This window comes from Pteronotus mesoamericanus, unplaced genomic scaffold, assembly GCF_021234165.1.
Source record: "Pteronotus mesoamericanus isolate MK-2021 breed Mesoamerican mustached bat unplaced genomic scaffold, CSHL_Meso_final scaffold_54, whole genome shotgun sequence".
In the NCBI taxonomy this organism is placed as follows: Eukaryota; Metazoa; Chordata; class Mammalia; order Chiroptera; family Mormoopidae; genus Pteronotus; species Pteronotus mesoamericanus.
The window spans coordinates 7,052,188-7,067,395 of NW_026555321.1; the positions used below are offsets into that span (position 1 = coordinate 7,052,188).

A 15,208-nucleotide genomic window follows, 5' to 3' on the forward strand; every position below is an offset into this window, starting at 1 on the left:
CAACCTGAAATGAATGCATACTCCAGGCATTTCGGATGGGTTCTATTTGATATTCAGAAATTAATTATTTGGGATGGTTTCATTTTTCCCGATGGTGTTACGTCCACATTTATTTTTACAGAGTTTAAAAAAAAAAGAGCTTCCAATAACCTCTCTTGACAAAAGAAGAAAAAAATTACCACATTTGAGGGAATATATCAAGTTAAGTGTGAAGGCATGACTACTCTTTTAATGTATTCATACCTACGAATTAAATTACTAAGTTTTTTTTAGTACAATAATGTCCTTTAACACCTTCATTTTTCTGGTATGAAAAAGAATTAATTGACCACCTGTCCACACTAATGTATAAAGACTGACATCCCCAATGTTCGAATGCTAATTATTTTATAGGCTCTATGTAGTAGGGTAAAAAGGCCCAACAATCTAAAGCATATACTACTTTTTCCAATAAGAAATAGATGAGACCTAATTCCAGACCCATTAGCCTCATTCGTGCCGGGGCTGCATAATGTAATGTGTCTATAAATTATTATTACTTTTGCTATGATTTTAAGCCACATTCCTGTGTGTCTAATTTCAGTCTTACATTCAATATTAAACAAGATTGGCCAAGTGTCAAACCAGCATTTATAATCCAGTGTTTGCTTTTGAAAATAATGAAATTCTTCTGTGATCTGAGATTATAACTTTTGAGAGAGAGCCTTGCTCACTCCTTAGAGGGTTTTACTGAGTCTTATTAGTAGCATTAAGAGAAACTTTTCTCACTGGCATGGAAAACAATAGCCTGCACCATGAAGTTTGTTCCAAATGCCACGCTCTGTGCTATGCCCTTTATATCTGTTAATCCATTTTTTAAATCCTCACTTGAGGACATGCTCGTTGATTTTAGAGAGAGGGGAAAGAAGGGAGAGAGAGGAGAGAGACACTGATGTGTGAGAGAAACACTGATCACTGCCTCTCACACGCCCCCAACTGGTGACCAAACCCACAACTCATGCATATGTTTTGACCTGGAACCAAACCCGTGACCTTTCAGTCTATGGGACTACACTCCAAACAACTAAGCCACGCTGGTCAGGACCATTTATTAACCCATTTAATTCTGTGACAAAGATGGTGTGGTGATCGACATGCTCACTTTGTAGATTAGCAAATTGAAGATTAGAGAGTATGCATTATTTGCTCTAGTTTCCATGGCTGTAACAGGGAACACTTGGAAATAAATCCTGGTTTTTCTGATTCCAACCAAAGTCAATGTTCTCAACCACTATACTAAGGAGCTTAGTTAAGTTACTGCTTTCTTTTTCTTTTATACAATAATGTTTTAAAGACTGAGCTCAGCTGTATAACTTATACCCATTTAGAGAATAAGCTCTAGTCTTTCATGCCGTGTATTCATGTCTCTTTCTTCCCCCTTGTCCCTTTTAATTTAGTGTCACTACTCCATGAAGAAGGCAGCCTCTTTTCTTGGGATTGGTACTGAGAATATTTGCTTTGTGGAAACAGATGGAAGGTAACGGGGACAGGAGCCGGAAGCCTGGTGGGCGGAGGGGGAAATTCATACTTTAAAAAAAGCAGTACCAAAGCATGTTCACTGCTAAACATAACCGAACATCTCAAATCTATGTCTCTTAGAGGTAAAATGTTACCTGAGGAACTGGAGAAGCAAATCTGGCAAGCCAGAAAAAAGGTGAGAGGGGAGAAAGATAAAAAGAGGGAAAGAAAATATATGCATGTCTCTGGGTGTGAGGGAGAAATTGCCAGGGTGGGAATGCAAGCAGTCAGACCCGTTTCTGTGTGGGGCAGAGAAGGGAGCATGCTAGACTTAAAATAGGGTAACTTCTGTACAGGTGCTCTATTTGCAGGGGCTTGACTCTTCATGTTCTGTGAAATTTCTTGGATGTTCTCATCCTAGGTGGTCAGAGCCTATGAAAACCTTGACATCACTGTATTCAGGATTCTTGCCTAGAATTGTCCCTGAAAGATAAACCCAGCCTCTCCAGCAGGGGCCCTGCAAACCGCTCTCCTACAAAACTCCTGACTCTGAGAATTCTTCAGGTCAAACCAATTGTCTCTGGTTGCATTCAGATTGCTTCTTGATTTCTAGATTAAACTCTCCTCCCAGGTTGCTTCCACCCAAAGCCCATTCATAACCATCATCCTGTATTGGGTCTGGCTTTAGTATTTCAGCTCTGGCAGAATGTCCTCTCTTTCTCAGCTGCCAGGATGTATTGAAGCTGACATGTCTGTTGCTCGGGGGAGCAAGGGATGACCATGGGTACCTGCTATATTCTGGCTAGAGCTGGCCCCGACACCTGCTTTTCAGGTGTGTCACTGTCTTGGTGCCAGCCATCTTGCTTCTCGGACCAAAAACCTGCTGGCTTAGGTGCACCTGCTTCTTCACTGCCTCACTCCCATCCTAGCACAGTCCTCAAGGCTAAAGGAGCTTCAGGCTATTTTCCTTTAACTTTCCAAGAGGAAGCCACAAAGTCAGGTGTGACTGCTGAAAAATGAAAAGCCCAGCTTCTGAGCTGGGATTAAGTGTTGCTCCCTTGACAGGATTTCACAGCCTAAGAAAAGATGGGTTCTTTTATTTTTATTTGTTTAAATGTCGATATTATATTTCTGTTATTTTTTATATTTTAATTTTTTAAATAAAAGGGCATCCTAGATTATTGTATTTGGTTGAAAAGTCTCTACTTAAAAGTTTTGCCTTTACTGTGGATGTATTGGCTTCAGGTGTGTCCTTAGAGGTACATTTGTTTTATTTTTTATTTTTTTAACATTCTACTGACAAGTGGATTTGAAGTTGTCTCGTGGTAGAGATTATCAGAGTTCTTTGACTTGGATAAAATTCTGGATTACAACCCATTTGTTCTGCTGTGAACTACAGATATCAAATTACAGTTTTCTCTTTTTTTAAATCTAGTTTTATTTTCTTCTACAGAAGTTGCAATCAAAAAGAACTTTCTTAATGTCATTAATGCTTGTTGGTGGGGCATATTGATTGTGCTTTTTGTATGGTTTGTATGATTCATTCATTTATTCCTCTCCCCCTTCCTCTCTCTCTATTTTACTGTTTCCTTCCTTCCTTTTCCTTCCTCCCTCCCTCCCTCCCTCCCTCCCTCCCTCCCTCCCTCTCTTCCTTCCTTTCTTTCTTTCTTTCTTTCTTTCTTTCTTTCTTTCTTTCTTTCTTTCTTTCTTTCTTTCTTTCTTTCTTTCTTTCTTCTTTCTTTCTTTCTTTCTTTCCCTCCTTCCTTTCTTCCTTGAGTTAGGAAATTTTAACTGTGAAAAATTTCAAATAAATATAAAACTGACATAATGAGTATTCATATGCCCATTATTCAATTTCAGCAGTCATTAGCTCATGCTCCATTCTGTTTCATCTATACTCTCTTCCCTCCCATACCACTTGATTAGTTTGAAGCAAATCCCACGCATCACATGATTAGATATAGAAACATTTCAGTATATCTACAAAAGAGAAGTAGGGTCTCTTTTTTAAAAAAGTGATACTATTGTAAGAAATGATTTCTTAATATCATCAAATATCCACTCTGTTAGAATTTCTCCTATTCCCTTTTTAAAAATTGTTTGTTTGAATAAGGATTCATAAAAAGTCTATGTGCTACATTCGTTGATTCATCATATAGATCTTGTTTAATCTATATCTTCCCCCTCCTCTTTTATTTATTTTTTTTAACTCCTGCAATTTTGTTCTGTTGAAGAAACCAAACCCTTTATCCTGGTAGTTTTCCACATTGTGAATTTTGTAGATGACATCACCAGAGTCTCAATTTGTTGAGACTCTGAGTGCTCCCCTCCTCTGTGCCACCCATCTGTTCTCCATATTTCTTGCAACTTGGCAGTTAGATCTAGAGACTGGGTGAAATTCAGGCTGGAATTTTTGTCAGGAATTATTCACGGGCAAATTATGCCCTTCCTTAAGCAGACAGTTCGGGTCTCTTTCTGTGGTAAGATGGGTTGGTGTGTTCTGGGCTGGCCAGCCCACCCCTGAGACAGCTCTGCATTGGCCTCCCATCTCGTGGATTTTCCTTCTGTGGATGATCATTGTCTAGACCCAGTGTTTCATTAGGTGATGTTCTCATTTATTCTCCCATTCCTCATTCCTCTGTTGGCAGACATACTACTCTAAAGAAAAATGCTCCCTCATGCCTGTTTGGTTTCCCTAAGGAAAGAGTTTCACAGATGGGGCAGGGTAGATGGTTTCTTCTTTCCGCTTATTTACTAATTTTCAGAATAGTGAGTTAGTTGCCCAGCATCCCCTGAAGATAGTAAATCTATTTTTTCTTTTTTTTTTTTGCAGTATCATTAAGATCTCGTGTGTGAGCATATTTGATGGGTTTTATTTGATCCCACCGCAGTCATTATTATTTTCATTATGTAAATGTTGGTTTGCTTTAACCATTAAAGTACATGAAACTGGCATTCTAAAGTTGAGAACCTGAAAAGAGAAGTTTTTGAAAAGCACAATTGCTTAAGGCACATTTAAAAGTAGGGCAATGGGGTGAGAGTTTCCGTGTCTCCTCAGTTTTCTTTCAAGTCAGTTCAAACTGGAGCCTGGATTCACCAAGGACAAACCTCGCATCCACTCTGACATAATAATACCCGATGAACCAAGTTTATTTTTCCCACTAGCTCTACACCTGGGTGCTCTGTTTCAAGCTTTTAACTTGGATTGTTTCAGATGTAGGAAATGGTACATCCACTTCTTTTCTGGTGGGATTCAATTCCCTGGCCATCCACAATCCGTTAAAAATCTGTCGAGCAGCGACCTTTACTTGACAGTGAAAACCACAGAGACCTCAGAGGCTCTGAAGTGCTTATGACGAGATAAAACTAGTATAACCACTGAATATTTGGGAGACTTTTTGTGTGTGACTTTTGAAATGACAAACGTCCTTAGGGAAGACTGCTTATAGTCAGCACACTATCAATTCTGTTTCCACTGAATTTTCTTATTAATTGCTTGAGATGTGTGAAAGGAAAAATCTGGAAGGTTAAACCCAGGCTGCAAAAGTTTAATTTCAGGGACTGATATTTACAGCCAGATTGTTTTTCTTAAAAAGGTGAGAAAAAGTCCTTAATAAGTTATAATAGCTTGCAAAGGTGTTTCTCACCACTGTCAGGATGTCGTATAGTTTATGAGGAAAACCTCAACTGCTAAAGTCACCTTAAATGGTTTTAGTAAATTACTTTTTGTATTGCTTTTAGTGATTGACATAAATCTGGTTCCATTTCCTTTAGGTCGCTGACATGATGAAGTTATGGTCTATTGGGAGTTGAGTGCAGGAAATAATTCTCAAAGCCCATGGCTGCCCAGAACTCTGTCACCTACTGGTCCCACTCTAAGAGTTTGGGTGGACTAGGTTACAAGTGTCATAATCCTCTGCTGAAATGGCAGATGGATTCATTGTATACCATCAGTTTGATTGTTAGGCATCTCAATTTTGAGATGTGGACCAAGTGTCCTAGCTCTGCCCTTCTTTCCACTGAGAAATGATATTTCTGTTACCGGTCAACTAAAGTGGAGAGAGTCTGCTCCAAATGACAAAACTGCTTACAGTAGAGTGGGACAAAAACATATTTTGTAAGAACAACTGCACTTCAAGATAAAACTGAGGAAAAAAATGACTCCGTCCTAAGTGAAGGTCAACATGAATTTAATGGAAAAGTAAATATTCTTGTCACTTATTCCTCAGATACTCTAGAATCTTCAACTCCTTGTTTCTTCTCCCCACCACCCCTGCCCTCTACCTTTATCTGAAAAATTTCCCTTCAAGGCACTTCCTCAGCCAGCAACACATCTCTGCTGACATCCTGGGGTGGATCTATCAAAAACAGCCTCATGGACTGTCCTCTACCCAGTTGCCACGAATTCCCTTGTGGGACCAAGGTGCTGGCTAGCTTGGCTGGAATTGCCACTCATGTCTGCATGTGACCCCTGTACCCCCTTTCTCTCCATTTCCCTCTGGCACCTGTTCACTATGAAGATGCAGCCATCAGCTATGTGAGGAATGACTGTGGACAGAGTTATGCAGGTTTTTCCTACCAGCACATTCTAACAGAGCTCTCTGTTGAGCGCCCGTTTTGGAGAGTGTATCCCTGTGAGGTTACCTTGTCCATATTAATGTCTGAGCCCATTCTTTTTTTTTGTAACTGCACTCATGACACAAGGAGACAAGCACACAGGCCAGTATGGTTTGTCCCTGGAGCTGCTTATCTTGCAAATGTCCCTTTTTACTTTGGAGAAAGGTTAACAAGGTTGGCACTCTGGAGGCCCAGTGAGTCTCCCCAAGAAGAAGGTAAGAGTCATACCGGATGTTGGGTCACCAACGCAGATGAGGTCATTTACTTTCTATTTGGGAAAGCTGAGAACAGAAAGTGCTCTAGAAAGAAAATTATACAAAAAATATTGAGTTGGGACTAAGGACTACTATTGCCATAACGTCTTCTCAGTTTCCCTAACTTACTTAGAATACGAGGCTATGTAATAGAAAAGTTGAGAAACATTCACTGAATTGATGATTATCTCCAAAGAAATCCAATAGATATCTGGATATAGTGTAACCTTTCTAATTTACCCACCTATCACAGGACAAATTTAGAAGTGATGGTGATGATTCTTATGTGTGGGTCCTTCTCACAGGGAGCAGCACCCTTCCTTGTCTGTGCCACCTCGGGTACAACTGTGTTGGGCGCGTTCGATCCTCTGGATGAAATAGCTGATGTCTGCGAAAGGCATGGCCTCTGGCTTCATGTGGATGTAAGTTCATCTAGATGCATACATCCTTTTACCTTTCTGATCTTTTTATCCTCAGAAATTAGAATGAAGTCTCCAACTACTTTTATTTCAATATGAAATTAGGGGAAATAAAAATGTCTTTTTGGGTAAAGAATAAAGAAGAATATTCTAAGACAATGTAAATTTTCAGGTTTCTAGATTACATTTTATTTCTTCTTCTCCCGTGAACCATCTTCTTTGGTTCCTTCAATCAACTGTCTTTGAGGCACCATGGTGTAAGGGACACATTTTGGACTGTGGAGCCAAGAGCCTTTGATTTTTGGATTCTCATTGACTTCTTTTACATAGTGACCTCAGCCCTCTGGGCTTTGATTTCTTCATTTGTAAAGAGAGAAATGGCTGCTATGGTCTGTAAAGTATATTCTAGCTTAAAAATTATATGACACCAAGCAGACAGAAAATGCAAAAAGCTGAACTACATAATTTCATTCTCTAATTAAAGCAGGTTTTATATAGATATATTATAGATAATTGCTTCAGAGGGATGGGGATAACATATTTTTCATAATTTTTTTTAACCTAAAGGATTGGCTTTTTTCCTAATTAATTGGGTAAGTCCCAGGGTTGTTTGTAACATTTTTTTCCTTAATTAAAGGTAACTCTTAAAATTCTATTTATCTAACATTAAAAGGTCGAGCTCAGACAGTTGTAAGAGCTTGTTGAGCATTTTGGTTTCTCTTTTTGTGTGTGTGAAATCAGGAGTTAATTAGTTTGATTCAACCCAACAGAAGGGACTGCTGAACATCCTGATGAAACGTTAGGGAAACTTTCTCTGGTAAGTGAGTGGTTCATAGCCTCCTTATCAGAAAAAAAAGGAAAGGACTGTATTTTTAATTTGCTGAGTGGAAGATAACTGAGCATTTGGAGAATATACATACCCATAATTTTGTAGTTTGGATGATTTTATGCTTTCAAAGTAAAGCATCTCGATATGATATGGAGAGATTTTTTAGCAACTTAAGGTTTTCATTAAAAGTATGCTAATGTATGATAAAAGCAGCATTAATATAAATTCATTAGAATTATAGGCTCTATTAGTATGCCAATGGCAATATTTCAGGTAGGCTATTTGTGACTTTTAAAAATGGAATTGTAATACTTGTATCTGTTTACATTTCAACTTATATCTTACTGATTTTTATAAACTTAGAAAAACAATAATATATTATGTTCTAAAAGATAATATGGAGTACTTCTATAACTGTGGAAATAAGGGGGGAATAAAATACATCATCATTTATACTTGAAAATTCTACTCTCATAAAAAACATCAAATTTGGATTATATAGTTTATATAAAATAGTAGCTACAGCAGTTTCTAAATTAGAAATGATATTAAGAGATTTATGGGGCTTAAAGAGAATTATGGTTTATAAGTATGAGTAAAAACCTCTCTATGTTTTCTAAAAGATTAGAGGTTGAATTTTGGAAGGGAACACTTCTACAAGGAAAATATAAGCCACACAAATTATTCTACTTACACATAATGAATGCCTGTAGTATTAGATTAAATTGGACAACAGTTTATTTGACCTATTAAAGAAATTAGCTCAAACATGGAGACAGTGTTCATCTATTCTTTAATATTGCAGGCATCGAATCTGTTGATAAAATTTCATACGGAAGCATGTAGCTATTCTACCTTTTTATTCTATGCACAGTTTATTAAATTTAAAGATTAAAAATTAACAAAATTGCCATAATTACTTTGACCTTTTGGAAATATTCTACACAATATTTGAAAGATACTTTAAATTATTAAAAACTGGTATTTACTTTTTAAAAAAAGAACTGTAATTCTGATTGCTTATTCTTCTGGGTTTTACAAGAAACCAAGTTACCCTGCATATGAACCACAATTTATTAATTTTATGACACACTTTTTAAAAACATTTTTAACAACTGAAATTGGTATGTTCACACCATTTTTTTTTATTAGTGGTAACAAAAAACAGTGACTCTTACATTTGAGAGTGTCTTAAATATGATTAATTGCAATGCATTTTTTTTAAACAACCGAATAAGGAAAACTCTAGTGTTGTTGACATTTTTTGCCTCCAGTTCTATTATTCTTCTGTGAGAGCACATTGTTATTCCAGCCTCTGCCTCCAACCAGGGTGTCAAGGATGGTTCACCTCTTCTCCAAAGCTGAGGCTGTGGCTGCTGCTGAGCCTCCCACTCCCAGCAGAGCTTCCTGAAGTCTCTCACCTACTCTGCATTCCAAGTGCCAGAGTGGGAGTAAACATTGTTATTGAAATTCATGGGCTTTACATGCTGTGGATGTCATTTCTACCCCTGCCTCCACCTTCCTTTCAGGGCTGATCCTACTGTTCCCTTATTACTTAAGTAATTCAAGAGAAAAAAAAAGTGAGTAAAATGGTAGCTGTGGTGCCTAACATGTAGTAATAGCTCAATAAATGGTGGTCTTTATTGAGAAGGAAAACCAAGTTCCTTCATCACTTGGGTGATTTATTTGTTGTTTTTGAAAGTTTTGGGGTCAAAATTTAGAAAGTTAAGCAAATAGAAATAGGGCATAACATTGTTTTTCTCCTTTCAGCTTTTTTAAGGAATAAGTTTGTGGATCAGCTATTTCTAACCCTGCCCAACTGCTCTGTAAACCGGTGAACCAGAGCCTTGAAAGAACACATGTGATTTGAAAACATCAATTCAGCTCTCTAGGATTGGGAGAATATTGTTTACTTTTGGGGGAGGAAGAGGAGGCAGAGGGTAGTACAGGAGACACAAAGGACTGTGAGTGTAGCATGTGAGACAGGTGGAAAGAGTAAGAGAGTAAATGGCGGTGTCTGAGTCTTACTACTTCACTTTTACCCTAATTGTCACTGGTAGGTTCTCAATGAAGTTGGGGATAAAAAACCTGAGAAAAGTAGGTAAAAAAAGCATGGGTAATGGAAGTAAGAGAACATCATATGTAAGTCACCCTAATGTTTGTGAAAGGTCAAGATCTCAAAATCCAGAACTGGAGGTCCTTAGTTGGAAGGCCAGGATAAAGCTTTCCCACAGGGGTGTCCAACATTTTGGCATCTTTGGGCCACACTGGAAGAGGAAGAGTCGTCTTGGGTCACACATTCAATACACAAACACTAATGAAAACTGGTGAGGAAAAAAAAAAGGTTTGAGGTAAATTTATAATTTTGTGTTGGACCATATCTGTAGCCATTCTGGGCCACATGGGGCCCATGGGCTATGGGTTGGACACCCCTGGGAGATGCTGAAGGCAGTTGCCTCTATCTCAGCCTTAATCAGACATAGTCCGTCAGGAATGCCGTGAGGCAAGAGTGCAGCAGGAAGAGGGCTTGACTGACAACCCCAAGTCATCAATCCTGTATTTGGGAATCTTTGGGATTTGCATGCATACCAGCTTCAGTTCCCAAACTTTTGGGAACTCTATGGGGTTATTGGAGACTTGCATTCCTGGAAGCAGTATTGGAACTAAGGTGGCAGAAGTGAGGTTCCTAGGACTCAAGGAGGGATTTATTCTCAGGGCCATGCAAGAGTCGGACTCTGAGAGCACATGCCTCCTTAAATTGTGCACCTCAGGTGGCACACTCCCTGTGGAGTTCCAGCCCTGAATAAGAGAGCTGTTTTAGGTGGGATTTAAGGCCATGCCTTATTGTTCAGTGATGGGCTCAGCTTCTGTGATCCTCTGAGGGTAACGGAGGCATCTCATCTCTTTTACCTTCCGCATCAATGGCCCACACAATCTTACCACTTCTTTCTCCATGCTAGTGGGTGTTCCTTATCTTTTTAAATTCTGTAGCCTAAAATAAGATAGCCTATATCCTAGGCAGTTCCTAAACTCACCTCCTGCTATAGTACTTTCATCACCCTCAATTATCCATGTTGTACTGTACCGTTTGGCCAATGGGTTACCTTCTCTAAGTTATGAGGCTATTGTCAAAAAGACCTGGTTTTTATTACCTGCGAGACCTTGGAGAGTTTACCTACAGCTTCTGAACATTAGTTTTTCCTATTAAAAAACTGAAGTGACAATAATTCCATTCTCAATGCAATGTCGTGCTGTGTAAATAGCCTTGGAGAGCATTCAACACGGCCCAGGATGGTCCCCTCATATTTCCTTACTGCAGTTGCCTTCACTGCCCTGCAAATTAAACTCAGAAGATTGCTCAACTTCAGGAACCAAACTGACTTTCTCATTCCTCACACTGATTCTTCCTCCCTCCTTTCTAGACTTATTGACTGTGAGATTTCCTTTCACTTCCTTATTTTCAGTTCCCCTCTTGTTTGCTCATATTTACCTTTCCAGTGAATAACTTTGTTAAGTCCCACATCTCCTTTCTCCCACTCCCACTTTTTTTTAAAAAAAATTTATAAATATATTGAAAGGTATTTGGCTGAAAAGATCTAATTTTTCAATACTAGGATCCATCTCTACCTAGCTAAAGCTATTTAGCTATGGATTTCTGCATTCCTTTCTATCCACTTTGTCAAGCACATACCACATTTATTATACAGAATGCCAGTCCTTAGACCCTGACTTATGATCAGCAGTGGTACGTTGTATATGGTAGAATATTGGCACTGTAAGGATGTTGTCTTTTTTAGATTCTGAGATTCAAGACGGTATAGACTGTGTCTTTTAAACCTTTTCAACCACATGCAACTCAACAGGTTAATATAACAATTTTTTTATGATGTGTGAACTTAAGTCCTAAGGGTTAATGGGAGCCATCTGTTGTGATGAGAAGCTCTGATTGCCTGAATGGAGCCACAGACCAAAGTTTCCTGGAATACAAATAGGTTAACATTGGCCTAAAACAAAGTAGCAAGGCAGATTGAGGTTGTCACTCAGGGTTTCCTAGGACAATTGGCTGGTAAACAAGTCACATTGAAATAACCTTGTCCTGCTTATATAACTTTGTCAACAGGCTTCTTGGGGTGGCTCAGCTTTGATGTCCAGGAAGCACCGCAGGCTTCTGCACGGCATCCACAGGTAAATGTAGTTCCCCAGACACAGCATCTCTCATTTAGGCATGGGAATCTCTCTGGGTTTTGCCCACTTAAGTAACATCCTGAAAATGCGCGCGCACACACACACACACACACACACACACACACACACACAAACTGATTTACTTGAAGAAAAAAACAAACACAGAACTCTAAACTCCCTAGACTACTCCAACAAGGGACCCCGTTGAGCACTACCTTGGGTGTGAGTATTGAATGCCTGTGCTGCTGATGGTAGAATTCTTTTCTCCAGTAGAAATTAATGGTTCCCCTTGCCACCCTGTCCTTTTCTTTGTTTTACATAACAGAGCTGATTCCGTGGCCTGGAACCCCCACAAGATGCTGATGGCAGGAATTCAGTGCTGCGCTCTCCTTGTGAAAGACAAATCTGTGAGTTTTTTCTCTTACGGCCTCTGGGCATTGAGAGGGGTTAAAGTGCAGGGCTTGCAGAGAATTTATTTTTTACCTATATTTTGGTGCGTTGGGCCTGATATAGGTAGAGGCCTTTGGTAAATGGTGGTGGTAACAAAAAGAAAGATAAATAGGCTTGGATGAAAGAGCTAGTATTTCTGCTCAGATAATTTTGTAGATTTGATTTAGGTATTATGTAATCTCATTAGTTACAGCAAAACGGTTTTTCTCACTCTCATTTGGATTATATTTTAAAAATCAGTTTTAAACACTGCCAAGATTTGTTTCTCCTTGATTAAGTCTGGGATTTAAGTTATCTTGAAACTTCTGCTTGCGAGAAAGTGGAACAGATGTGTGTCATACATTAAATTGAATGCTTAATATGCGTAGCTGGGGCTTAACAGCCCGATTATATGGGAAGATGTTAGTTCAGGCCTCATCATCGAACACTGATTTATTAGAGAATCGTCTGTCTCAAGTGGTTGGTAATTAGCTTCTTCCGGAATATTGGGGAGAGTTGAAAACTAGTCTGGATTACTGTGAGGCAAGTGGGAAAAGAGTTGCTGAGCTGCTTCTTGGCTAGAGGTATAAACTCTGTTTTCTGTGGGTTAAATAAGGATCCTTGTGGGAAGTGGCCCAGGCTGGGAAGTGCCACTTCATTCTTAGAAATGCCTCCTCAAGATCTGTGTGCAGCATGTGGGTGATTTTTCTCAGCCATCTGTTTACATTTTTTTCCTTAGGGGACTCCCTTTGCCAATGCTAAAGTCATATTCTCTTTTTAAGGAATTTTATTTCAAATGAAAACCACATTTAAAATTTGAAATCTACTGTTGCATATGTGGCTCGTTACACCTTTCTCTAAAGACAAAACTTGTGGTACTGTATTTGTATGTTGGTGGTCTTTTGGGATGACCAAACAGAATGTCCATCGAAAACTAAGAACAGATTCTGCATCTGTAGATAGAGACACTCTTGGGAATATGAATCTATTCCTTTATGTTTTATTAGGCTGGCTGCCATCGACTGTATTCAATTTCATTGAACTATTTTTCATTTAAGTTTTTAAGTTGTAGAGTGATGATAGCATGTTACAGCTAAAAGATAGTTTAAGATTATTATATTATTTGTGAACAAAAGGACATACTCAACTTGCACATAGTTACATATTTAAGACAGAGTTTGGGAGTAAACCCAGGTTTTCCTTTGATCTAGATATGAAGACAAAAATATCTCGAGCATCCTTTTATGTGCCAGCCATTTTCTATCAGCTTTCTCCCTAATGAGTCAATCTGAATGACATTCTTATCTGCTGGTGTGCTGCTCTCAGGAGTGGAAAATTTAGACCAAAAATTTTATGACTACTCTTTTAAATAATTTTCTAGCTCTTATATATTTTTCTTTTTGAATGATATTTGAGTGATTTAGCCAAGAATTGATTTAGATTTATGTACCTAAAGCAATTTAAAATTTTCTGGATCATCTAACTCTATAACAGGGGTTAAAATTGTATTTTTTGAAAAAGAATTATTCCTGGATCTCAATAAGAACAATAATATCTATGTTTACTCACTTGGCAAGAATTAAGAAGTTAGAAAAATTGCATTCATTGTGCAAAGAATTGAGCACTTTCAAAAGTTGCCTTTTTTTTTGGATGAAAGATTGTTTTCAAATTAACTGGAATGGAGAGTTGAAACATGAGATAATGAGATATGACAATCAGCTTAAGAAGATTTGTGTTGGCAGTTTTATCTCTCTTTTGTACCTATTTTCTTCCTCTGTTGTTCTTTTATATTCATTTATTCATTCATTCTACCAGCACTAACTGATTTGCTATGTAGGCCAGGCACTGTGCTGATTCTGAGCTTATAAAACAGATGCGTCTCCCGCAGTCAAATGTGTGTCATCTCACAGAGGAGACAGTGAACAAAATACACCTATTTAATTCTTTAATTACTATCTTGTTAAGTACTCTGAAGAAGGTATCAGACACTGTTGATTATATATTCTGGAGCCATTCCAACCTCCAGCCTCCTTCCCTTCTATCTCCCAAAAGTCATCTAACCCATCTCCCTTACAGCTCAGAGTCCCTGTTTGACACTAATGCGGCCAATATGACGTAGGGGAAATGTGATGGGGCGTTTGAGAAAAGTTTTACTTTTTGCAAGAGATGATACACACAAGAAGAGGGCACTCTTTCCTCTTTCCTACCTTGAATGCAGTTAGGTCACAACGTGATGCATGAAGCTCTCTGACCTTGTAACCATAGACAGTGACCCTACATTGAAAAGTGAACACGCAGAGAATGGCAGAACAGGAAGGGGAAAAGCCTTGGTCTTGGGTGATGGTTTTGCAACGTTGCATCCACCCTGGAAGTGCATACTTCCAGACTTTTTGTGAAATGAGGTAGTTAAACGTCTTTATTGCTGAAGCTACTTCCATTAGGTAATCTATTACTTGTAGCCAAATATACTTCTCTCTGATACAGAGAATAGTAGGCTACTCTGAGAATACACAACAAGAAGATCTGAAATGTCCCAGATGGAAAAAATAGCATGCTCAAAATCTTTAAGAGAAAGGTCCTTTTAAATTTTAGATACTAAAAGAAGTCCATTGTTGCCGAAGCACAGAGAATAATGCTAAGACTGGCATGGGATAGGACAAAGAGATTTGGCAGTGGATAAGACATGCAGGATATGAGAAACCATCTTCGTGATTTTAGACTTAATCTTCAAAACAGTGGGAGGATTTTAAAGCCAGGGAGTAATCTGAAAATATTTTCATTTAAAACAATGAATTGGAAGCGGGGCAAGAATGAATACAAGAATAAGTAAAGGCTTGCAGTATCTAAGGAAGACTTGATGTTAGAGGAGATGGAATAATGTGATGAAATTTAAGATATATTTTTGCTATCAATAAGACAGGGCTGAATTACCAGTTGCACGTGGCAGATGAGGGAGAAGCAGGTGTCAGGTTTGACTT

General features: G+C 38.5%; 1 protein-coding gene across 1 annotated transcript in view; it reads left to right on the forward strand.

Annotated features, from left to right (window-relative positions):
* GADL1 (glutamate decarboxylase like 1) overlaps window positions 1–15,208 on the forward strand; it is a 132,686-nt gene that overhangs the window by 16,465 nt on the left and 101,013 nt on the right. The window contains exons 6-10 of the mRNA XM_054595724.1: window positions 1,437–1,516; window positions 1,639–1,693; window positions 6,674–6,790; window positions 11,737–11,801; window positions 12,127–12,208. Of these exons, the coding sequence (XP_054451699.1) occupies window positions 1,437–1,516; window positions 1,639–1,693; window positions 6,674–6,790; window positions 11,737–11,801; window positions 12,127–12,208 (399 nt within the window). The remainder of the gene's footprint in view (window positions 1–1,436; window positions 1,517–1,638; window positions 1,694–6,673; window positions 6,791–11,736; window positions 11,802–12,126; window positions 12,209–15,208) is intronic.